General features: G+C 43.4%; 1 protein-coding gene and 1 long non-coding RNA gene across 3 annotated transcripts in view; one reads left to right on the forward strand and one right to left on the reverse strand.

Annotated features, from left to right (window-relative positions):
• Nucleotides 1-1556: 1556 nt before the first annotated feature.
• Nucleotides 1557-25487, reverse strand: LOC135228516 (uncharacterized). Its single transcript, XR_010319076.1, has 3 exons — nucleotides 23809-25487; nucleotides 20154-20403; nucleotides 1557-5685 (listed from the first exon to the last, which is right to left on the reverse strand). It is a non-coding gene; the product is annotated as an uncharacterized LOC135228516 (long non-coding RNA).
• The window catches only part of EIF4E3 (eukaryotic translation initiation factor 4E family member 3), a 64424-nt gene continuing 62769 nt past the window's right edge, over nucleotides 24696-26350 (forward strand). The window contains exon 1 of one of the 2 annotated variants that reach the window (XM_023548027.2): nucleotides 24696-24959. In XM_023548027.2, the coding sequence (XP_023403795.1) occupies nucleotides 24910-24959 (50 nt within the window). In that variant the 5' untranslated portion in view covers nucleotides 24696-24909. Of the gene's footprint in view, nucleotides 24960-25704; nucleotides 25884-26350 lie in introns of those variants that run through there. The other variant, XM_064275158.1, reaches the window with a different exon arrangement.

A 26350-nucleotide genomic window follows, 5' to 3' on the forward strand; every position in this document is an offset into this window, starting at 1 on the left:
GTAGAAAAATTTTACCAGATGCCAGAAATGAGTTAAGCGTTCAGATTTTACGTTTGAAAACACATTACCTCTGTGGTTCCTATTGTCAGATACAAGAAAACATACTAATTTTCCTAGAGAGAAAATGTTTTTGGCACTAAACAAAAAAAGGAATTTATCTGATTATTTAAGTCATGGGATATTATCTAACATCATCTTCAATTAGAATTTTGCTGAAAAAGCAGAATTTTATATACATACTTATAAGTAAATCTTTATATTTATTATATCATCCTTGTGAAAACCAAAATTAAATCGGTCCTCGTTTAAGGCCTGTTGCCAAAAAAAAGTTTTTCAAATTATCAAGTAGAACCTAGTTAACACGTCTCTTACACGGTTCCTCTCCAATAGCCAATGGCTCAGCCAAGCTTATGGCAAGTGCTTTGCTGTTGTTAGTTGCCATTGAATTGGCCCCCGACTCATGGCAGCCCCTCGCACAACAGAATGAAAACATTGCCCAGACCTGTACCATCCGTATGGTCCATTGCAAATCGAACCGTCGTGGCCCATAGGGTTTTCACTGGCTGATTATCAGAAGTAGATCACCAGGCCTTTCTTCCCAGTCTGTCTTAGTCTGGAAGCTCTGCTGAAACCTGATCAGCAACATAGCAGCATGCAGGCCCCCACTGACAGATGGGTGGTGGCTGTGCAGAAGGTGCATTGCCTGGGTTTGAAACCAGGTCTCCTGCATGAAAGGCCAGTGTTAGACTGCTGGTAATTTGTAGTTGAACTCAGATGCTTTCTGTGCCCTACACTGCCTCTTGGAGAGGTAGCCATATGCTTTGTATACTGGATGTACAGGTACTTTTCCCCACACAGTATTCTGGTTTGAACATTTAGGGGCATGATTTGAATACTTGACCTAAGTCAAAGATCCACCTGAGAAAGGGCTACATGAACTAGAGACTACATCATCCTGAGACCAGAAGAACTAGATGGTGCCCGGCCACAACCGATGACTGCACTGACAGGGAACACAACAGAGAACCCCTGAGGGAGCAGGAGATCAGTGGGATGCAGACCCCAAATTCTCATAAAAAGACCAGACTTAATGGTCTGACTGGGACTAGAAGGGCCCCGGTGGTCAGGGTCCCCAAATCTTCTGTTGGCCCAGGACAGGAACCATTCCCGAAGCCAACTCATCAGACATGGATTGGACTGGACAATGGGTTGGAGAGAGATGCTGATGAGGAGTGAGCTACTTGCACCATGTGGACACTTGAGACTATGTTGGCATCTCCTGTCTGGAGGGAAGATGGGAAAGTAGAGGGGGTTAGAAACTGGCAAAATGGTCACGAAAGGAGAGGCTGGAAGGAGGGAGCGGGCTGACTCATTAGGGGGAGAGTAAATGGTGTATATAAGTTTATATGTGAGAGACTGACTTGATTTGTAAACTTTCACTTAAAGCACAATAAAAATTACTTAAAAAAAACAACCCATCTGATTTTTCAGATGCCTTCAGGGAGGTGAACCTTGTCTTCAGGGGGAGAGTTTGCAGACATAGAGCACAGGCTTGGCACCAGGTAGACTTCGGTTTGAACACTTTGCTTGTCACTCTGTGACTATGACTGGAAATGTTATCTAACTGCTGTGAGCTTCCAATGTATGAAATAGGGATAATGATACTACCTACCTCCTAAGGTTGGTGTGAGGATTAGAGGAGGGAATTAAAGATGGCAGAGAGTTAAGTATTCTCACTATTGTTGCTGTTGGTATTTTAATTTGAATTATTATCTAAGTGTTTGGAGAAGAGCTCCATTGAGACTCCACCACTCTAGGTTGCAAAACACACACACACACAAAAAAAAATTTCTTTTTTTGGAGTGAGATGAGGAATTATTTTCACCTGAAAAAAGTAATTAAAATATGTTCCTCCTAGGTTAGTGCTCGGCTGCTAACCAAAAGGTCACCGATTCAAACCCATCCAGTGACTCTGCAGGAAAAAAGACCTGGCAATCTGCTCCTGTAAAGATTACAGTCTAGGAAACCCTATGGGGTGTTCTGCTCTGTTACATGGGGTGTCTGTGAGTCCAAATTGACTTGATGGCACCTAACAACAACAGGATTACCCTGATCAGAAGGAATTCCAGACTGCCTCTTGAATGAGAATGGTGACTTCGTAGGCCCTCCGCATTGCAGATACTCTCCCTACAAAATTGGCTTTTGCCATGTGTTTATTACTGATTAACTGAATTAATGGTGCCTGCCCAGCACCACATTGCCCGCACCCCCTCACTGTCTCGCTTAGAAATCTGTGGACTAACAAGATCCTGTGCTGTAACCAGCAGTGGTGACCCTACCCCTGTTCTCAAGTTGCCTCAACTTCAGAGAACTGTTCTGGACCTGGACATTCTATAAATATAGTCCCTATGCTATTGAGAGGAGCCCTGATGGCACGGTGGTTAAAATGACTGGCTGCTAACTAAAAGCTTGGCAGTTTGAAACCACTAGCCCACTCTGCGGGAGAAAGATGTGGCAGTCTGCTTCCATAAAGACTACAGCCTTAGAGACCCTATGGGGTAGTTCTACTCTGTCCTATACTGGACAGCAAGGGGTTTTTGGAATGCTGTTGAAGAAAAATATGTGCCGTTACAGGTGAGGGAGGTATTACATTATCTCATTTCCACTCTTGCATCCATTCGTTGTGCGTCAATAGATTCATATCATGAGATTCATTTTCATTTTATGTCTTTTTATTTACGCACCAATCCTTTTGCAAGTAATTTTAATTCTCCAGTTTATTAGAGTGAGGCTGTGTGTGTATGTGTATGTATGTGTTTCTACATAAAATAAAGGAAATGATTGTTTTTAATGCAAATTTGAAAGAAATATAATAGATTTCCGCTATAATTTTTCCCTATTTACAGGAGATGAGCACCTAGCTAGACGAAGAACGTCATTCCTCGTATAATTTGAATACCTCCTGTTTCCATGACAACTTGTAGTTACCAGCTTGCCTGGTAAAAGAAGTGTTTGAATTCTTTCTTTGATAAAAAAATTTGTCCAAATACTAGAGTCTCAGTATTTTAATTCTAATAAGTTAATTCCAGTTTGGGTTTTTTTTTTTTTTTTTTTAAACATGGGCTACTTTTGAGGGTTAGAAACCTAAGGACCTTTTTGGGAATAAATTCCCCTTTCAATATAAAATGTGAGTAACTCACAGGCCAAATGCTAATGAGCATAGGAAATGAAGATATGTTTTCGGGTAGTAATCATTTTCTGATATCTTCCAGTCAAATTCAATCAACAAAGATGATGCAGGAACTTATTAAGATGCTCTTGGATTTGACAATGACTCAGTTATTCATTTCCATCTGGACATTATAATCATTAGGCTTGTTTCTCCATTGCTAATTTATATCTTGTCTTATGGATGGTTTGTGCCCTCTTATTGCTGAATTTTGGATCTTGTGAGGAATATGGCTCTATTAATGATTTTCCTTTGGAATGAATTATAGGAAATTATTAGCATTATAAACTATGCTTTTACAAAATATGAAAAAAGTGGTACTGCATTTTTATTGGCAAGATTATATTTTAAGTAACATAAGATATTTTGGTCCAGTAAGGCAAGACAGTGTGACCCTTGGGCATTTTAGGAATGATAGGTCATCAGCAAGTGTTAGGCTAATCCAGAGCATAGTTCTGAGGAATCGGAATGGTTGTGAAAGGCCAAAAGTGATTCTTGGCTATCTCTAAGATCATAGTAAATATTGGTGACATGAAAACACTCCATGCAAAGTGCTCTGTGGGTACCATGTTAATCATAATTTCCATTTGTTGTCAAACTGGCCCCCAACTCATGGTGACCCCATGCACAACAGAATTGGACTGTTGTGATCTGTAGGGTTTTCACTCACAGATTTTTGCAAGGAGCTGGCCATACCTTTCTTTCTAGTTTGTCTTACTCTGGAAGCTTCATTGAAACCGGTTCAGCATCATAACAATGCATACTTTTCATTGGTGGTAGCTGCACTGAGGCACTTATGTTGGGAATCTAACTTGGGTCCCCCACATAAAAGGGAGAATTCTACCACTGAACCATCACTGCCCCAAGTAATCTCCATTAGAGACCACATTTTGTAATGAGCAGATCAATATGTGCCTATTTTTAGGGTGGGTGTGACACTTTTTTACCATGAAAACTAAAACATAAAAAAAAAAGCTATGCAGTTTAAGGTTATGCACATATAATATGTGTTGTTGTTAGGTGTCCTTGAGTCTGTTCTGACTCACAGCGACACTGTGTATAACAGAATAAAACATTGCCTGATCCTGCAGAATCTTCACAGTTGTTGCTGTGGTTGAGCCCATTGTTGCAGCCATCATGTCAGCCCATCTTGTTGAGGGTCATCCTCTTTTTTGCTAACCATCTACTTTACCAAGCATGATGTCCTTCTCCAGGGACTAGTCCCTCCTGATAACATGTTGAAAGTACGTGAGATGAAGTTTCACCATCCTTGCTTCCAAGGAGCATTCTTGCTGTATGTATTCCAGGACAGTTTTGTTCATTCTTCTGGCAGCCCATGGTATAGTCAGTATTCTTCACCATCACTGTAAATCAAATACATCAGTTTTTCTTCAGCCTGCCTTATTCATTGTTCAGCTGTTGCATGCATTTTAAGTGATTGAAAACACCGTGGCTTGGGTCAGGTGCACCTTAGTCCTCAAAGTGACATACTTGCTTTTCAACACTTCAAAGAGGTCTTCTGCAGAAGATTTGTCCAGCATAATACAATACGTCATTTGATTTCTTGACTGCTGCTTTCATGGGCATTGATTGTGAATCCAAGTAAAGTGAAATCCTTGACAACGTCAGTCTTTTCTCCATTTATCATGATGTTGCTTATTGGTTCAGTTGTGAGGAGTTTTCCTTTTTTATGTTGAGGTGTAATCCATAATGGAGGCTGTAGTCTTTGATCTTCATCAGTACGTGCTTCAAGTCCTCTTCACTTTCAGCAAGCAAGGTTGTGTCATCTGCATATTACAGGTTGTTAATAAGTCTTCCTCCAATCCTGATGCCACATTCTTCTTCACATAGTCCACCTTCTCGGATTATTTGCTCAGCCTACAGATTGAATAAGTGTGGTGAAAGGATATTACCCTAAAGCACACCTTTCCTGACTTTAAAACACACAGTATCCCCTTGTTCGCTCAAATGACTGCCTCTTTGTCTATGTACAGGTTCCTCATGAGCACAATTAGTGTTCTGGAATTCCCATTCTTAACAATTTTATCCATAATTTGTTACGGTCCACACAATTGAGTAAACACAGGTAAACATTTTTCCAGTATTCTATGCTTTCAGCCAAGATCCACCTGATATCACAATGGTATCCTTCATTCCATGCCCTCTTCTGAATCTGGCTTGAATTTATGGCAGTTCCCTATCCAAGTACTGCAACAACTGCTTTTGGATTATCTTCAGCAAAATTTTACTTGCATATAATATTAATGAAGGAGCCCTGGTGGCATAGCAGTTAAGAGCTGTGGTGTGCTATGGCTGCTAACCAAAAAGGTTGGCAATTTGAATCCACCAGCCACTCCTTGGAAACTGGGTGGCGAGGGTGGGGGTGGGGGCGGGGAGGCGAGGCCAAGATGATGGAGTAGTCAGATGCTTCCTTGTGGTCCCTCTTCCAACAAAGACTGGAAAAATCAAGTGAATAGATTATATATGACAATCTAGGAGCCCTGAACATAAAAGGCAAAGTTGAGGAATCATACTGAGCAGCAGGGGGAGGGAGAAATGGTTCAGAAGCAGTGAGGAGTTGCCAGACCTGACCCGGCAGGAACCGCACCGTGCAGGCCAGGATCAGCTGGTACCAGTGGTGAGGTAAGCAGTGGTGTTTGGGATGCATTTTTTGCCTCTGGAGAGACTGAGTGGTGGGGAGTCTATTCACACCTCTGTAATCAGCGAAAGGTGGTGCTCAGTCACCAAAAGATAAGTACACGCGTCTGATCTACTGCATGGATCAGAAAACACTGATTTGGGGAAAACTTCTCTGCCAGTTATCTGCTGCCTTCCTGCTCTGCACTGGGTCTAAGCCAACTTCAGAGATTGCTGCATCCCCTGGGCCAGAAGTAGGACCTGTCACATGTCCTGAGCCATTCTCCCACCCTTGGAGAAGGAACAAATTAACAAACAGGGAAAAAATAACCTGCTAGCTCCCCTAAGCCAAGAACTCAAGGGCAGAAACAGCTCCTTTGCCTAGGCACAGGCATAATAGTTCCATGGATTTTGAATGCTTTTCACCCCAGCATAGACCTGTGTGGGCCTATTTCCACCCACCTGTGTGCTCTAGGGAACACGGACACTCGGGCAGTTGTCAGCCCCCTGCCTTGCTCAGTGCATGACCCCCTACTGCAGCCAGATACATGTGCCTACACCAATCACCCCTGCTCGTCTAGGACTGTAGGAGAGAGACTGCACCACACACTTGATGACCGATTGCATGGACATCTGAGCTGAATCCATACAGGAAAAGTAAATGGGCTCCTGGGCTCACATACCAAGTAACAGCTCTAACCACCTGGTGACAGGACATTAGAGCTTCAGAGGCACCAATAATCAAACCAGCTCACTTGAGCAGCCTATTCGGGCATATCAAAACAAAACAAAACAGGAAGCCAGGACACAGTAAGCAAACAATAAATAAATAAATACAATAACTTATTGATGGCTCGGAGACAACAGTCAATATCAGATCACATAAAAAGGCAGACCATGATGGCTTCAGTAAGCTCCCAAAATAAAAAATGAAGAAATCTTCCGGATGAAGAGAACTTCCTGGAATTACCAGAGGTAGAATACAATAATATATAGAACTCTTAAAGAGATCAGCCAAATGCAGAACAAGCCAAGGACCACACAGAAAAAATAATAGAAGAACTTAAGAAGATTAGAGAAGGGCATAATGACAAATTTAACAGGCTGCAAGAATCCATAGAGAGACAGCAAACAGAAATCCAGAAGATTAACAATAAAATTTCAGAATTGGACTACTCAGTAGAAAGTCATAGGAGCAGAAGTGAGGCAAAGAAAGTCGGAATTAGTGAGATTGAAGATAAAGCACTTGACACCAACATATATGAGGAAAAATGAAATAAAAGTATTAAAAAAAAAAAGAAACTCTAAGAATTATGTGGGACTCTATCAAGAGGAATAACCTACAAGTGATTGGAGTACCACAACAGAGGGGGATAACAGAAAATACAGAGAATTATTGAAGATTTGGCAGAAAACTTCCCTGATATCCTGAAAGATGAGAAGATAACTATTCAAGGTGCTCAATGAACCCCACACAAGGTAGATCCCAAAAGAAAGACACCAAGATATATTTTAATCAAACTTGCCAAAACCAAAGATAAAGAGAATTTTAAGAGCAGCTAGGGATAAACGAAACATCACCTACAAAGGAGAGTCAGTAAGACTAAGCTCAGGCTACTCAGCGGAAACCATGCAGCAAGAAGGCAACAGGATGATGTATGTAAAGCCTTGAAGGAAAAAAATTGCCAGCCAAGAATTATATATCCAGCAAATCTATCTTTCAAATATGATGGTGAAATTAGGACACTTGCAGATAAACGGAAGTTTAGAGAATTTGCAAAAACCAAAACAAAATTACAAGAAATACTAAAGGGAGTCCTCCAGTTAGAAAGTCAGTAACAACCCAAGACTGGAACACAGGACAGACCAACCAGATATAAACCCAGATAGGGAAATCACAAAAATAAAGCTAAAATGCCCAAAACAGGGAAACAGAGACGTCATTATGTAGAGGGTGACAACATTAAAACAAAAAAGAGGGACTGAAAAAAGTCATAGATGTTTCATATGGAGAGGAAGTCAAGGTGACATAGAAGATTGGTTTAAACTTAAGAAAATTAGGGGTAAATATTAAGGCAACCACAAAGGAGACTGACAATCCTACACAGCAAAATGAAAAACAAGAAAAACGTAAAGACTCAGCAAATATAAAATCAACAGCAATGAAAAAGAGGAAAAGAAAATATGTAAAGAAAAATGACAGCACAGAAAATTAAGTGGAACAAAGAAACTGTCAACAACACACACAAAAAAAGACATCAAAATGACAGCACTAAACTTTTAACTATCAGTAATTATGCAGAATGTAAATGGACTAAATGCACCATTAAGAGAGTGGCAGAATGGATGAAAACACAATCTGTCTATATGCTACCTACAAGAGACACACATTAGACTTAAAGACACAAACAAACTAAAAAAGGATGGAAAAACGTATCAAGCAAAAAACAATCAAAAAAGAGCAGAAGTGGCAATATTAATTTCTGACAAAATAGACTTAAAATCCACCACAAAGAATAAGGAAGGACACTATATAAAGATTAAAGGGACAGTAGAGGATATAACCATATTAAATATTTACACACCCAATGACAGGGCTCCAGAATACATAAAACAAACTCTTAACGGCATTGAAAAGAGAGATAGACAGCTCCACGATAATAGTAGGAGACTTCAACACACCCCTTTCGGTGAAGGACAGAATATCTAGAAAGAAGCTCAGTAAAGACACAGAAGATCTAAATGCTGCAGTCAACCAAGTTGACCTCATAGACATATACAGAACACTCCACCCAGCAGCAGCCAAGTATACTTTCTTTTCCAATGCACATGGAACATTCCCCAGAATTGACCACATATTAGGCCATAAAGCAAGCCTTAACAGAATCCAAAGAGTTGACTATAAAGCCGTAAAAGTAGAAATCAATAGCAGAAAAAACAAGGGAAAAAAATTAAACACATGGAAACTGAACAATACCTTGCTCAAAAATGACTGGGTTATAGAAGACACTAAAGATGGAATAAAGATATTCATAGAGTCAAATGAGAATGAAAACACATCCTACCAGAACCTTTGGGACACAGCAGAAATAGTGCTTAGAGGCCAATTTATAGCATCAAATGCACACATCCATAAAGAAGAGAGGGCCAAAATGAAGCATTAACCCTACAACTTGAAGAGAGCAGCAAAAGAAGCCCTTGGGCACCAGAAGAAAAAAATAATAAAAATTAGAGCAGAATTAAATGAAATAGAGAACAGAAAAACAATTGAAAGAGTTAACAATATCAAAAGCAGGTTCTTTGAGAAGATTAAGAAAATCGATAAACCATTGGCCAAACTGACAAAAACAGAAGAGGAAGCAAGTAACCTGAATAGGAAATCAGATGGGCAATATCACAACAGATCCAAACTGTAATTAAAAGAGTCATAACAGAATACTATGAAAAATTGTACTCTTAACAAATTTGAAAACCTACCGGAAATGGACAAATTTCTAGAGAAACACTACCTACCTAAACTAACACAACAGAGGTAGAATAACTAAATAAACCTATAACAAAAGAAATTTTTCAGGTGATTAAAAAACTCCCAACCAAAAAAAAAGCCCTGGCCCTGACGGCTTCAGTGGAGAATTCTACCAAACTTTCAGAGAAGAGCTAGCATCACTCCTACTAAAGGTATTTCAGAGTGTAGAAAAGGATGGAATACTCCCAAACTCATTCTATGAAGCCAGCATAACCCTGAAACCAAAACCAGGTAAAGATGCCATGAAAAAAGAAAATTACAGACCAATATCCCTCATGAACATAGATGCAAAAATCCTCAACAAAATTCTAGCCAACAGAATTTTAACAACATACCAAAAAAAATAATTTGTGACCAAGTGGAGTCCATACCAGGTATGCAGGGATGGTTCAACATTAGAAAAAAAATTAATGTAATCCACCACATAAATAAAAGACAAGAACCACATGATCTTATCACGTTTCAGAAAAGGCATTAGACAAAGTTCAACACCCATTTATGATAAAAACTCTCAGCAAAATAGAAATAGAAGGGAAATTCCTCACCATAATAAAGGGCATTTATAAAAAGCCAACAGGCAGCATCATCCTAAATGGAGAGAGCCTGAAAGCATTCCCCTTGAGAACGGGAACCAGATAAGGATGCTCTTTATCACCACTCTTACTCAACATTGTGCTGGAGGTCCTAGCCAGAGCAATTAGGCTAGAAAAAGAAATAAAGGGCATCCAAATTTGTAAGGAAGAAGTAAAAGTATGTCTATTTGCAGATGATCTTAAAAAAAAAGTTTTTTTTTTTTATGATCTTATACACGGAAAATCCTAAAGAAAACTACTGGAATAGAAGAGTTCAGCAAAGTATTGGGATACAAGATAAACATACAAAAATCAGTTGGATTCCTCTGCACCAACAAAGAGAACGTCGAAGAGTTAATTGCCAAATCAATGCCATTTACAATACCCCCAAGAAGATAAAGTACTTAGGAATAAATCTAACCAGAGATGTAAAAGACCTATACCAAGAAAACTACAAGACACTAGTGCAAGAAACCAACAGAGACCTGTGTAAGTGGAAAAACACACCTTGCTCATGGATAGGAAGACTCAACACTGCGAAAATGTCTGTTCTACCCGAAGTGACCTATAGATACAATGCAATCCCAATCCAAATTCCAATGGAATTTTTTAATGAGATGGAGAAATAAATTACCAACTTCATATGGAAAGGGAAGAGGACCTGTATAAGTAAAGCATTATTGAAAAGGAAGAAGAAAGTTGAAGGCCTTACAGTACCTGATTTTAGAACCTGTTATACTGCCACAGTAGTCAAAACAGCCAGGTGCTGGTACAACGACAGATGCATAGACCAATGCAACAGAATTGAGAATCCAGACTAAAATTTATCCCCTTATAAGCAGCTGATATTTGACAAAGGCCCAAAGTCCATTAATGGGAGAAAAGACAGTCTCTTTAACGAATGGTGCTGGCATAACGGGATATCCGTCTGCAAAAAAATGAAACAAGACCCATACCTCACACCATGCACAAAAACAAACTCAAAATGGATCAAAGACTTAAATATAAAATCTAAAATGATAAAGATCATGGAAGAAAAAATAGGGGCAACGCTAGGAGCCCTAATACATGGCATAAACAGAATACAAAACATTACTAACAATGCACAAACACCAGAAGAGAAACTGGATAACCGGGAGCTCCTAAAAAATCAAACACTTACGCTTGTCCAAAGACTTCACCAAAAGAGTGAAAAGGGAACCTACAGACTGGGAAAAAATTTTTGGCTACGACAAATCTAATCTCTAAAATCTGCAAGGTACTGCAAAACATCAACAATGAAAACACAACCCAGTTAAAAAACGGACAAAGGATATGAACAGGCACTTCACCAAAGAAGACATTCAGGCAGCCAGGAGATCCATGTGAGGAAATGCTTATGATCATTAGCCAATAGAGAAATGCAAATCAAAACTACAATGAGATACCATCTCACCCCAACAAGGTTAGCATTAATCCAAAAAACACAAAGTAGTAAATGTTAGAGAGGTTGTGGAGAGACAAGGACACTTATACACTGCTGGTGGGAATGTAGAATGGTACAACCACTTTGGAAATCATTTTGGCGGTTCTTAAAAAGCTAGAAAGTAGATCCAGCAGTCCCACTACTTGGAATATATTCTAGAGAAATAAGAGCCCTCAGATGAATAGGTATATGCACACTCAGGTTCATTTCAGCACTGCTTACAGTAGCAAAAAGATGGAAACAACCCAGGTGCCCATCAACAGAAGGATAAACAAATTATGGTATAGTCACACAATGGAATACTACACAACAATAAATAACAGTGGTGAATCGCTGAGACGTAACATAGGTTGTATCTGGAAGGCATTATGCTGAGTGAAATTAGTCACAAAAGAACAAGTATTGTATGAGACCACTATTATAAGAACTCAGAAAAGGTTTAAACACAGAAGAAAACATTCTTTGATGGTTACAAGGGTGGGGAGGGAGGTAGAAGGGTATTCACTAATTAGATAGTAGACAAGAGTTATTTTAGGTGAAGGGAAGGGCAACACATGATACAGTGGAAGTTGCACAACTGGACGAAACCAAAAGCTAATAAGTTTCCTGAAGACAACCAAACACTTCCAGGGACAGAGTAGCTGGGGTGGGGGTCTGAGGGCCATGGTTTCAGGCGACATCTAGGTCTATTGGCATAACAAAGTTTATTAAGAAAATGTTTGGCATCCCACTTTGATGAGTGGTGTCTGAGGTCTTAAAAGCTAGCAAGTGGCCATCTAAGTTGCACCAATTGGTCCCAACGCACCTGGAACATAGGAGAATGAAGAACACCAAAGATACAAGGAAAATATGAGCCCAAGAGACAGAAAGGGACACATAAACTAGAGACTTCATCAGCATGAGACCAGAAGAACTAGATGGTGCCAGGCTACCACCAGTGACCGCCCTGACAGGGAACACAGTAGAGAGTCCCTGATGAAGCAGGAGAAAAGTGGGGTGCAGAACTTAAATTCTAGTAGAAAGACCAGACTTAATGGTTTGAATGAGACTGGAGGGACCCCAGAAGATATGGTCCCCGGACTCTCTGTTGGCCCAAAACTAAAACCATTCCCGAAGCCAACTCTTCAGGCAAAGATTAGACTGGACTGTAAGACATAAAATGATACTAAAAGTGTGCTTCTTAGCTGAAGTAGACACATGAGATTAAGTGGGCCGCTTCCTGTCCAGAGGAGAGATGAGAAGGCAGAGGGGGAAGAGGAGCTGGTTTGAATGGACATGGGAAATACAGGGTGGAAAGGAGGAGTGTGCTGTGACATTATAGGGAGAGCAACTCAGGTCACATAACAATGTGTGTATAAGTTTTTGTATGAGAAACAGACTGGAATTGTAAACTTTCACTTACAGCACAATTAAAAAAAAAAAACCTATGGGGCCATTCTACTTTGTCTTATAGGGTTATGATGAGCTGGAATCAACTTGAATGCAATGGGTTTTTAGTATTAATGATATTATTTGGTATTTTCCACATTCTGTTGAATCACCTTTTTTGCAGTGGGCACAAATATGGATCTCTTCCAGTTGGTTGGCCAGGTAGCTGTCTTCCAAATTTCTTAGCGTAGACAAATGAGCACTTCCAGGCTTGCAACTGTTTGTGGAAACATCTCAATTGGTATTCCATCAATTCCTGGAGCCTTGTTTTTCTCCGATGCCTTCAGTGCATCTTGGACTTCTTCCTTCAGTACCATTGCTTCTTGATCATATGCTGCCTCCCAAAATGGTTGAACGGTGACCAATTCTTTCTGGTACAGTGACTCTGTGTATTCCTTCCATATTCTTTTGATGTTCCCTGCATCATTCAATCTTTTCCCCATAGAATTCTTCAGTGTTGCAAATTGAGGCTTGAATTTTTTTTCAGTTCTTTCAGCTTGAGAAATGGCAACAGTGTTTTTTCCTTTTGGTTTTCTAACTCCAGATGTTTGCACATTTCAGTATAATACTTGGTCTTCTCAAGCCACCCTGTGAAATCTTCTGTACAGCTCTTTTACTTCATCATTTCTTCCATTCCATATAGCAACTCTATGTTCAAGAGCAAGTTTCAGAGTTTCTTCTGACATCCATTTTTTCTTTCTTCCCTGTGTTTTCAAAGATCTTTCGCTTTCTTCATATATGATGTGTTTGGTGTCATCCCACTACTCATCTGATTTTCAGTCATTAGTGTTAAATGCATCAAATCTGTTCTTGAGATGGTCACTAAATTCAGGTGGGATATACTCAAGGTCGTACTTTGGCTCTCATGGACTTGTTTTAATTTTCTTTAGCTTCAACTTGAATTTGCATATGAGCAATGATGGTCTGTTTTGCAGTCAGCCTCTGGCCTTGTTCTGACTGATGATACTGAGCTTTTCCATTGTCTCTTTCCACAGATGTAGTCTATTTGATTCCTGTGTATTTCTTCTGGCAAGGGCCACGTGTTTAGTTGCCATTTATGTTGTTGAAAAAACATGTTTCCAATGAATAAGTTATTGGTCTTACAAAATTGTATGATATGATCTCTTGTGTCCTTTCTGTCAACAAGGCCATATTTTCCAACTACCATCCTTCTTTTTTGTTTCCAACTTTTACATTCCCATCACCGGTAATTATCAATGGATCTCGATGGCATGTTTGATCAATTTCACACTGCAGAAGTGGTAAAAATCTTAAATTTCTTCATCATTGGCATTAGTGGTTGGTACGTGAATTTGAATAATAGCTGTATTCACTGGACTTCCTTGTAAGCATATAGATATTATCCTATCACTGACAGCATTGTACTTCAGGATAGATCTTGAAATGTTCTTTTTGACAGTGAATGTGACACTGTTCCTCTTCAATTTGTCATTCCTGACATAGTAGGCTATATGGTTGTCTCATTCAAAATGGCCAAGCCCAGTCCACTTCAGCTCACTAATGCCTGGGGAATCAGTCTTCAAGCCTTCCATTTCATTTTTGACAACTTCCAATTTTCCTTGATCCATACTTAGTACATTCTACCTTCTGATTATTAATGGATGTTTGCAGTTTTTTCTTCTCCTTTTGAGTCATGCCACTTCAGCAAATGAAGGTCCTGAAAGCTTTACTCCATCCATGTCATTAAGGTGGACTCTACTTTGAAGAGGCCCCTCTTCTCCAGTTGTATATTGAGTGCCTTCCAACCTGAGGGTTTCATCTTCCGGCACTATATCAGACAGTGTTTCACTGCTGTTCGTAAGGTTTTTACTGGCCTTTTGTTTTAGTAGTACATCACCAGGTCCTTCTTCCTAGTCTGTCTTACTCGGGAAGCTCTGCTGAAACCCATCCACCATGGATGTCGCTGCTGGTATTTGAAGTATGGGTGGCATAGCTTCCAGGATCACAGCAACATGCAAGCCACCACAGTACAGTAAGCTGACAGATGAGTGGTGGATACAATATGTAACAAATGAAAATAAACAGGAAAAAGTAGAAAATTAACAATGCTTTTCTGTATCAGGCTTATGCAGTTCCTGCTGATGGGCAACAGGATAAAGATTAGGCAACTGCAGGGGTTTCCTTGACCTAAAAATGCTCTTTGAAATTATCTTCATGGTTCCTAACATGACACTTTGCAGAGTAGTTTTAGTCCTGAAAATTTCATGCAATTACACTTTTGGGAGAGAAAACAAATAATGTGGCATCATTTCAAAAATTGCTTTATTTTTCCTTTTCTAAATGCCTGTCAGTTTATACTGGCTTCTCAAGTTTTAGATAACTCAGCCCTTAAGAAGTAAATGACTTATAAAACATTTGAGCATAGACTTTAGTTACTGTTTTTTAATCATAAAAAAAAGAAAAACAAAAAACCTGTTGTCGAGTTGATTCCAACTCATAGAGAGGGATTAATTTATCAGGTACTTTTTTTCTTGAATATCCACTACATGAACAGTACTTTGTAAGATTCTGTGTGGACTACAAAGATAAGCTCCCCACCCTCGAGGATCTTAGGCCAGTGCTGGAAGTAAGGTACAGGTGGTCATTTTGTCCCTGGTCCCTGGGTGATGCAAATGGTTTGCACTCGACTACTAACCTAAAGCATCGAGCCCACCCAGCAGTGCCACAAAAGAAGGGCCTGGCGATCTGCTTCCTTAAAGATGGTAGTTAAGAAAGCCCTATGGAGCACAGTTCTACTCTATGACACATGGGGTCGCCATGAGTTGGAGTCAACTCAATAGCTATGGGTTTGGTTGTTGTTGTTTTTTGGGTTTTTTTGAGGGAGTAATTTTGTAACATGACTTATCACCTCCTAATTTTTTGCTGAGTAGGTTTATATTTTCTGTAGCAGGTTTTCTTATGCCAGCATATGATGTGATTACTTAAGCTTAAAAATAAAGCTTTGGGAAGCATAGTGCACTTCCTCAGAGCACTGGCTTGCAAAATGCTTCCCTAAATGGTCTCTGAGCCATAATTGAAAGCTCAAAACAAAATCTCATCCCTAAAGCTGCTTCTTATTTGTAAAGAAGTGACTAGCTTGCCACTGACTTATCCCAATGTGCAAGCCGTTGTCAGCTTGCAATGGGGATTAGAGGCTTTGCTTGGCCTTCATGATGGGTGCAGAAAGTAGAGTGGAACAGCAGTGCACCCCAGACTTGCTCCTAATGTGACCACCATTCCGGTTTGCCTGGGACTCAGGGGTTTCCCAGGATATGGAACTCTCAGTGCTCAAATAGGGACAGTCCTAGGAAAACACAGACAGTTGATCAACCAACACTTGTGTGGCATTTTTTGGCTTATGTGGAGAGTTCAGTAAATGTTCCTGATTGGATCCTCCGGAGAGCATGGTGAAGTAGGTATTACAGCACACTCATTTTCCAGCTGAGAAAAAAGGAGACCCAAAGAGGTTGATTGATCACAAATCACACAGCTGTTAAGCAGTGGGCTCACACACTGACCACATTGCCACTCAGTTGTTCATCTTTTCCTCTCCTTTGACAAATGCTGAAGACCAAGTTGAGGCCTGCCAGCCTTCCTCTGCAGGCCCGGTTTCTGATCTGAGCAATTCCCACCTCTCTGGTTGACTGGGTGGCCCCCGGAGCATTCACAACCACTCTTTGATAAGGAGCCAGTGATTGGCAGAGCGTGTTGATTGTAGAGGAGCCCATAATGTAGACAAACATTGGTGACAGTCTAAACGCCCAACAGTTGTTGTTAGGTGCCGTCGAGTCGGTTCCGACTCACAGTGACCCTATGCACAACAGAACGAAACACTGCCCAATCCTGAGCCATCCTTACAATCATTATGCTTGAGCTCATTGTTGCAGCCAGTGTGTCAATCCACTTCGTTGAGGGTCCTCCTCTTTTCTGCTGACCCTGTACTCTGCCAAGCATGATGTCCTTCTCCAGGGACTGATCCCTCCTGACAGCATGTCCAAAGTCTCGCCATCCTTGGCTCTAAGGAGCATTCTGGCTGTACTTCTTCTAAGACAGATTTGTTCATTCTTTTGGCAGTCCATGGTGTAGTCAATATTCTTCGCCAACACCACAATTCAAAGGCGTCAATTCTTCTTCGGTCTGCCTTACTCATTGTCCAGTTTTCACAATGCATATGATGGGATTGAAAATACCATGATTTGGGCCAGGCGCACCTTAGTCTTCAAGGTGATACCTTTGCTCTTCAACACTTTAAAGAGGTCCTTTGCAGCAGATTTACCCAATGCAATGCGTCTTTTGATTTCTTGACTGCTGCTTCCATGGCTGTTGATTGTGGATCCAAGTAATATGAAATCCTTGACAACTTCAATCTTTTCTCCGTTTATCAACAGTAGGAGTTGGTTATATGAGTCCGTGTTCCCCCAGTCAGTGGAACACCGTACAGCCACACCACAGGTCCCTAAGTAAATCCTTATACTGGCCACAGGACCACTCTTTCCTGAAGAGATTGGAACTTTTTTTTTTTAGCCAAATAACATCGTGGTTGCTTTCCCACATTCCCTTTGCCAGGGCAAGGGGGGCCCTGGGGGAGGTACTTTGGGCACTTGCTTGCCATGGCTCCTCTGGGCAATATGGGTCTCCAGTTCCTTTATGGAATGCACTTGGTGATGATCTATGATGGAATTTGCTCTGGCCCTTGAAGGGTGGCTAGCAATATGGTTGAGCAGAGAAGAGAAGTCTCAGGCAAAAGTGTGGAGGTATGGATAACGCATATGGTTTATTCACAAAATGGGGAGAAGACCTATCATGAATTCAGTGAAGCTGGCTTAACATCTCCCATGTGCCAGACACTGTACTAGGAACTGGGGTGCAGTGGCAGAGGATGGGGGCGCAGCCTGGCCTCAGGAGCTCAAGTTGTGGCAGAGCTGAGGACTCACCCAGGGGAACAGGAGTAAATGTATTTGGAAGGGAAACACATATACATACTTACACATACACATATTTACATGTATAGGATATATGTACGTATATAGGTCCAAATGTATGTTTCCAAAAGCATATATATATATATATATAAACCAAAAAAACCAAACCCAGTGCTGTCAAGTCCATTCCGACTCATAGCGACCCTATAGGACAGAGTAGAACTGCCCCATAGAGTTTCCAAGGAGCGCCTGGCGGGTTCAAACTGCTGACCTTTTGCTTAGCAGCCGTAGCACTTAACCACTACGCCACCAGGGTTTCCACATACATATATACACATGTATGTTTCCAAGTATATATCTAGATGTGTGTATCTGTATATGTGTATAGAGACACACACACATCTATAACCAAATACATTTAGAAAAGTAGGTTGGGGTGTGGAGGACTTGACTACAGATTTCAGACCTCAGCCAGTGAATGACAGGTGGCCATTTAAGACTTTTGAGCAAGGACGTAATAGGATAAAGGTGCTTTTTTTAAAGGCTAGTGTACCATCCGTGGGAGGGATGGACTGGTAGAGGGGAACAACTAGAAAATGGGAGATGAAGTCATAGACTGTTCCATGCATCAGTACCTGCCGTGTGGCCAGCTCATTTCCTTAAGAGACTTGATGCTTGCCGTGCTGGGCACTAAAGGTGTAGAGGGGAACAGAGGAGGCACTGTCCTGTCCCCTTGGACCACACATTCTGGCACGGAAGACAGACAGTAGATGAGCACAGCTTGCGATGCCTGCCATGAAGTAAATGATCAAGGAGGAGAGAGGACACTCTTAGAGATGGAGGATGGGGAAGATCTCGCCACGGAGGGCCAGGAGGGCCAGCCATGGAGAGCAGAGGGACTGCCAATCCCCAGCATCCCCTTACCCTGGCGACTCAGGACAGGCCACAGGGTGTGCAGATGCCCCACGATGGCAAAGATGCTTTGAGGAAGGAGGCAATCGGTAGCCATACAGTGGGAAAGGCAGGCAGGATCCAAAAGACACTGAGCCCTGTTGGCCACCAGAAGGAGCTGGGGTTTTATCCTGAAAGCAGTAGGACGCTACTACCAATTGCTGTTGAGTTTATTCCAACTTATAGCAACCCCATGTGTGTCAGAGTAGAACTGTGCTCTGTAGGGTTTTTAATGGCTGGGTTTTCAGCAGTAGATCACCAGGCCTTTATTTTTGCCTCTGGGTGGACTGGAACCTCTTGGTTAGCAGCCAAGCACATTAACAGTTTGAACCACTCAGAGACATAACTAGACCTTTTTAAGCCCCTTATCTCCAATAAGTTATACACCCCTGGCCTCTGAGAACCAACCATTGCAAGAGATATAAATGAGCTTTAAAATTTTATTTAAGAAGGCGCCTCTGCTCTAAGTATTCTGTAGCTCTGAAAAAAATTGTAGAATAAGTACTGGGAAAAATCATCATGGCACTTGGTGAAGTGCTTTAGGCATGACCAGTTGGTATTTGGGGACCATACTCAGGTTGCTGTGTGGCAGGTGTTGGAAGCAGGGGACTAGTTAGGAGAGTGTTGTGGCTCTCCACACCACACCTAGTTGCAACTCAGGACCAGGAGGGGATGGTCCCAGTGGAAATAAACAAGGAATCCCATTGCAGGGAGTGCAGGAAGAAGCAAATGAGGACTCTGTGGATGATGGATGGATGGAGTGGATGGAGTGGGTGGACGGATGGACGGGTGGACGGGAGGGGAGGGTGGGTGGGTGGGTGGATGGATGGAGTGGACAGAGTAGATGGATGGAAGAATGGATGAATTGATGGAGTGGATGGATGAATGGATGGAGTGGTGGAGTGCATGACCCAGCCTCAGTGCCACATTTTCCAGGCTTAGTAACTGGGAGGACCTCAGTCTCCTCATTGCAAATGCTTAACAAATGTTATTTCCTTTATTCCTTCCCCTTCCCTTCGGCAACTCTGAACAAGACCTTTAGAGGTTGTTTAGATTCTAAATATTTATCATTGATTGAGCTTTTTCAGGAGCCCTGTTAGGCCAGTGGTTAAGCACTCGGCTGCTAACCTAAAAGTCTGCAGTTCAAACCCACCAGCCGCTGCATGGGAGAAAAGATGTGGCAATCTGCTTCTGTAAAGATTTCAGCCTTGGGAACCCTGTGGGGCAGTTCTTCTCTATCCTATAGGGTCGCTATGAGCTGGAATCGACTAGATGGCAACAGGTTTTGAGCTTTTTCTATGTGCAGCTTGTAAGATGTGTTCAACATGCTTTCTCATACATAACTCAGAACACCTCATGAGGGAGTCTTGTTATCTCCATGTTCAGATCAGGAAACTGAAGCTGAGCAAGGTTCATAACTTACCCAAGGTCACACAGCTTATCCGTGGCAGGGTTCCGGTTAAAGTGGGATCAGTCCCACTCCAAAGCAACCAAGTTTCAAGTGTCTTGCATCCTCTAAGCCATGAGCCTAGGATTGACCTGTGACAATTGCCTTTGCTGGAAGTTTTTTTAATCATCGCCTGTGTCCCAGGCTTTTGGCTTCCTAAGTCCTGTATCTAGGGGGCTGAGGTCTGCCACCTAGTGGCCACTGCCTTCCATTTTCTTCTGTGCTTCTAAAAAAAAAAAAAGGAAAGAGAGTTCACACGTAGAAGACAAGCCTGCATATTTATAGCATCACACCCTGTAAACAGGAAACTCCTCAGTCTTAGAGAAGGAGCCCAGAACATAATCCTAGCATATTGCCAATGATTTCACCTCCCATTCAACAAACACTAAATGGGTTATCTGTCTATCTGGAGCCCTGGTGGCACAGTGGTTAAGAGCTTGGCTGCTAACAAAAAGGTCAGCAGTTTGAATCCACCAGCTGCTCCTTGGAAACCCTGTGGGGCAGTTCCACTCTGTCCCATAGGGTTGCTATGAGTCAGAATCAACTCGACGGCAATGAATTTTTCTTTGTCTGTCTACCATCTATCTATTATCTTTCTATTTTTCTGTCTGTCTACATATCTGTCTACCTGTCCCCATATTAATGAACAACAGTGGTGGTTCAGTAGTAGAATTCTTGCCTTCCATGCAGAAGGCCCAGGTTCAGTTCCTGGACAGTGCACCTCAAGTGCAGCCACCACCTGTCTGCCAGTAGAGGCTTGAATGTTGCCGTGGTACTGAACAGGTTTCAGCAGAGCTTCCAGACTAAGAAAGACTAGGAGGAAAGGTCTGGTAATCTACTGAAAATCAGCCAACGAAAACCCTATGGATCACAACGACCTGATTCCATTGTGCATGGGGTTGTCGTGAGTCAGAGCCAACTCAGCAGCAGCGGACAAGAACAGCGTATATGTATATTCATTCCACTGGAACGTAAGTTTCATGAGACAAGCCTTTTTTTTTTTTTTTCAAATTGTTCCCTGATAAATCCCAAGAGCCCAGAGCAGTGGTAGCTGCAGAGCAGACATGCAGCAAGTCCTCATGGAGTGATGAATGCCTAACGTTTATTACATCTTGACTACATACCAGGCACTTAACACATTTTCTCACTTAATTCTAACAATGATTTGAAGAGAAAGGGACCCTCGGGATGTTCATTCTGCAAATGTGGAGACTGAGGTGCAGAGGGTAAGAAGCTACCCAGGTTTCTAAAGAGCAGGATTTTGACTTAGGTTCTCTAATTTTATAAACCTTTTGTTTAGCTACTGTGCACAGGACCTCCTGTGTGCACCTACTATGTGCCAGGCCCTGTGTGTGGCATCACCACCATTGGACAAGTGGTAGAGCATCTCCAGGGGACCACCAGCCATTCTCCTCCCATGTTCTGACTTTATCGAGTGAAAGTTTCCCTCCTCACAGTGCAATAAATGCAGGGAATTCGGGAAAGGGTAGCCAACAATGATTCCCTACCTCTAGCTAGTTCTGTGGCTGTATGACCTTAGACAGTGTCCCCAAACCTCAGTTTTCTCAGTAGTCGAAGGATTGAGTTATGATCCCTGCCTTCCCTTCCAACTCCAGCATTCTACTATTCCTGTGACTCCCCAGGAGCCGGATGTGAGTGGAAGAACACAGATCACTTGTTACTAGGCAACCAGCACCCGCCTCACCCATGTTGCCATAGTGATGATGAAAGTTGGGCTGATGGGATTACCAGCTCGTGTTAATTGCATATGAGAGCTCAAGGTCTCTGTCTCTTTCTGGTTCGCTCGTGCTCACTCTCTCATTCTTCTAGGAACTGTGGAGAGATCTCCTCCTCTCCTCCATCTGCAACCTCCCCAAGGCAGCCCTGGCGTAATGGAAAGCAACTGGAAATGGAACCTGGCTATGCCTCTGAGTAGCTGTGTGACCTTGAGCTGTTTACTCCGCTTCTCTGGGCCTCCATTTCCTCTTTTGGAAAATGAAGGTGTTGGAAAAGTGATCCCTGTCTAAGGCTCTTCCCCGGCTCTCAAATCCTGTGATGCCTGGAGCCTGTCAGGGGAGCAGACCACACTGTTACCAGGCAACCAGCGGGCACCCTGCCCAAGTTGCCTTGGTGACTGGATGCTGGAGGGGAAGGGAGTAGCTGCTGCGGCTAATTGCTTAATTATTTATAAGTGCCTCAAGTCCTTTTTGTTGTTTTTGTTGCTAGGGGCTGTGGGGTCACCTTCTCTTCCTCCCTCCTGCCACCCCAAGTCACCTGCGTTACGCGTTACGCAGCGGGAGAGCACATTGGCCTGGATCTCAAGCTACCCATGTTCTAGTCCCACCTCTGTCATTTCCTAGAGTTGTGGCCTCGGGTAAGTCGCTTCACCTCTCTGGGCCTCAGTTTCTTCGTTTGTAAGATGATGGGTCTGTCTGTCTGAGCTCCCTTTCTCCTCTCTATGCTAGTTCCTGCTGTCCACTTGGAAAGGGGAAAAAATGAGGGAAATTTTCCTCATTTGTTATCTTCTAAGGATGGTTCTGAAGAGCAATGAGAATAGTTAAGTCTCTTACATACTTCCAGTAGGACGGGTATGAAAGTTGTGCCCACTGTTCTCTCATTGTCTTTCACCTTAACCATGTTGCCTGTTCCCTTTTATTAATCTTAAGGCTATTTCAATTTTATTTACTTACATACCACCTACTCCCAAAATAGCTTTGAGTTCATAGTGGAGATGCAGATGTGTAATCAGGCCATTAAAATAGAAATAGGAAATTTAAAAAAAAAGTGGCTATCTAACCATCAAAAAAAAAAGGCATAAATAATATAGAAATAGTGAAGTTTCTTCATTGGTTAATATCAATATTGTGAGTCAGCATCAAATGTAATTTTGAGCATCCTGGAAGCCAAAGCAAAAGAGAGGGAAGTATTATTCAATAAAGAAAAAGTACCAGACTGTTCCTAGTTCTGAATTCTGAAAGGAATTTATCACGTGGCGTACTCTCTTTTACAGAAACTGCAGATAAAATTTTCAAATAGCCCTTTTTTGCTGAGCGTACTGTTAAAGGGCATGAGGAGGAAGCTAAACTTGATAGTTCGACTAGTTCTGAACATCAGAGAGCAAAAATCTCCCTGTAGCAATGCTGGAGAACTTTATAAAAATAAAAGCTACTTAGAAAATACAGATTTTCAGAATCGACTGTTAATTGTAACTCATTTATATATAAATCCATGTGACCATTCTGCAGAGCAGTTTGGCATGTGCACCAAAATTTTAAATGCAGCCAACAATTCTACTTCTCAAACCTCCTCTGAGGTAAACTTGGGTAGATGAACTAAGACATAAATATAAAAATGCTTATGGTAGCATTATTTATAAAAGAATAAAAACCACGGACATGTTGAGGACTACTGAATTAAATTATATTACTCCTTTACAGTGATTATTCTGCAGTCCTGAAAATGAAGTTAATCTGTATGTTTTTTTATGGAAAAGATCTTCAAGATACAATGTTAAGTAAAATAAGAAGGTACAGCAGTGGTACAGAATGCCTGTATTTTTGTTATAAAAGAAGATAGACATCTATGTACACAGTTTACATGTCTAGCTACATCCTTGTGTGTGCATACTCACATTTTTCCGGAAGGAAACTGTTAACGGTGGTTTCTTCTGGGCAGGAAGATTGTTAGCCTTGGCAGGGAGGGGGACACTATTGTCTTATTTTTCCAATGTGAACTTGTTTATAGAGAGTCAGTAGAGCCTGGCAGTGGAAAACTTAGACTCTGAAATCTGAACACCTGCGTTCAGATTCCAGTTCTGCCACTTCCTACTAGCTATGTGGCCTTGGGGAAGTTACCCAGCTTCTCCATGCCTCATCTGTAAAATGGGTTAATAATAGTACCTTCTTCCTCAGGCTGTTCTGAGGAATAGTGTCAAGTACTCAGAACAGTGTAAACAATACCATGTATGTTTTCTTGAAAAACTGAGTAGAAATTAAACATCAAAAAATGCTTCTAACCAAAAGGACCCCTAGTATCAGAGTATCACTTCCTCAGCTGTTAAAAACCAGAGAAGGACTTTATAAAATATGTCACTGCTTCCGGTATCATATGTCGTATAGAAATTATGTTTGAAGCACAGGTCTTGTTTTCATTGTTGTCCTTTTAGATGACCTTGAATATCTTTCAGGGAGGGCATCCATCCTGGGATTCATGGTAGGCTATTGGCACACCTGTGAAGCCCCTTGAAACCATCTTGTTTTGTAGTCCCTTTTCTAGTCCATCCAGTGAGTGCTCAAATTAAGCACAGCGTATGCAAGGCCAGGTAGAAGATCTATGAGGAGACACAACTGCACGTCCTCAGCTGTTAAAAACCAGAGAGGGACTACCCAGAAATGGAAGCTTAAAGAGGATGTCTATGCACATGCGGGTCACATGCGTGAGATGTGTGTTCACACGCCCTCACAGCTTCTGCTTTCCTTTTGAAAAAGAGAGTGACAGAGGCCATGCTGGGGTGGCCTCTCTTTGGTCACTGGAATCTTGTGGTCAAAGGGACCTCCTAAGTATTCGAGGTGAAGATAGCAAATGGCTCTGTGTTCAGGAATGGGTCCTGCCCAGTTTCCTCCTTCCTTGCCAGTGTTTTGGGACAGGCCTGGAGCACTTTGGCTGACTCGGGGAGTCCTCTTTTGGGATTGGCCACACTTTGAGCCAGGCATGGGCCTCTCACTGTGGGCACATGGTGGCCCTAGAGAGGGGAGGATGGAAACTTTGGTCCCTTCAAATCAGGTGAGTTAGGAAACGTGCTCTCACCGGGAAGAATGCAAAGCTGACCTGCTACAACCTCACAGCCCAGTCAGTGCATTCTCCCGTTTTCCGTTTCTAGTGGCTGTCTGGCCCTTTTCTTTCTGCACTTCTGGGCATTCGACTCTATATCCATTTGGCCAGCGGTTCCCCTCACCATCTATCTGTTACATCCAACTGTGTTTCCATCTGCCCTTCCACTCATCCATCCATCCTTCCCTCCTCCAACCATCTGCCAGCTCTCCCATCCATCCTTCAGACTGCTGGTATGTCTAACCGTCCCTCTTTCCCTCCCACTGTGTGAGTCTGAGACTCCAGCCGCTGGTCCGTCCATCCATCCATCCGTCTGTCCGCATGTAACCTGTCCATTCATCGCACCGACCTCCTGTCTGGTTGCAGAGCCAGCCCCCTGCCCATTCCTCTAACCCCCCACAGCCAGCTGCTCCGTCCCTGCCACCTTTCTCCTCTCCCTCCGGCCACCACTCCCGGACGTCGGTTCCCGCGCACAGGGCCGGTGTCTGCCTAAGCGGCCCCCCCACCGCGTCGTGGGACGGTCTGCCTTTGTCGTGCGGCCCGGCCGGCCGTGCCCCCAGCTGCCCCGCGGCGCGGCTCCCAGGCCCGGAGGGCGGCGGGCGGGGCGGGCGGCGCGGGGCGGGGCGGCCCGGGGTGACTCAGCTGCCACCCCTCCGCCGTCCGCCCGTCCGCCGGCCTCGCAGGCGGGGCGGAGAAGATGGCGCTGCCCCCGGCCGCCGCGCCCCCCGCCGGGGCCCTGGAGCCGCCGGGGCCCTGCGCTGCCGCCGCCGCCGCCGCCACCGGGGAGCCGCCGCTCGGCCTGCAGGAGCTGTCGGCGCTGCGGCCCGAGCCGGGCGGGGTCCCGCTGCACTCGCCCTGGACCTTCTGGCTCGACAGGTGAGGGGGCGCGGGCGGGCGCGGGCCCCCAGTGTCCGCCCGGCCCCGCCGCTGCCGCCGTGCCCCCGCCGGGCCTGCGCCGGCCGCTTTGTCTCTGCGCCGCGCGGCCCGGGAGCCCCGTGCGCTCGGGCCGGCCTGGCCCCCACGCCAGCGCCCGGCCCCCGGCTCCGGCCCCGGCTCCCGGCCGCTCCGCGATGGCGCAGGGTCCGGCCCGCCGCGCCTCAGCGCCTGGCCGCCCGCGCGCGCTCCGGGACTCCGGGAGAGCCGGGTTGGAACCCGAGCTTTGAGCAGGAGCCAGCGGCTGTTCGGTGGTCTCGCCTCCCCGGCCCGGAGAGGAAAAGCGCAGCCCCAAAAGTTTCGGTAGCACTTTCCTCTTTTATTTCCTCTGAGGGGTGAATGTCCATGGCCGACGTCCGGGTTGGGCGGTGGGGACCCGCGTTGGCACCCGGCTCTGCCTGGGTGGGAGA

Source organism: Loxodonta africana, chromosome 22, assembly GCF_030014295.1.
Source record: "Loxodonta africana isolate mLoxAfr1 chromosome 22, mLoxAfr1.hap2, whole genome shotgun sequence".
Taxonomy (NCBI): domain Eukaryota; kingdom Metazoa; phylum Chordata; class Mammalia; order Proboscidea; family Elephantidae; genus Loxodonta; species Loxodonta africana.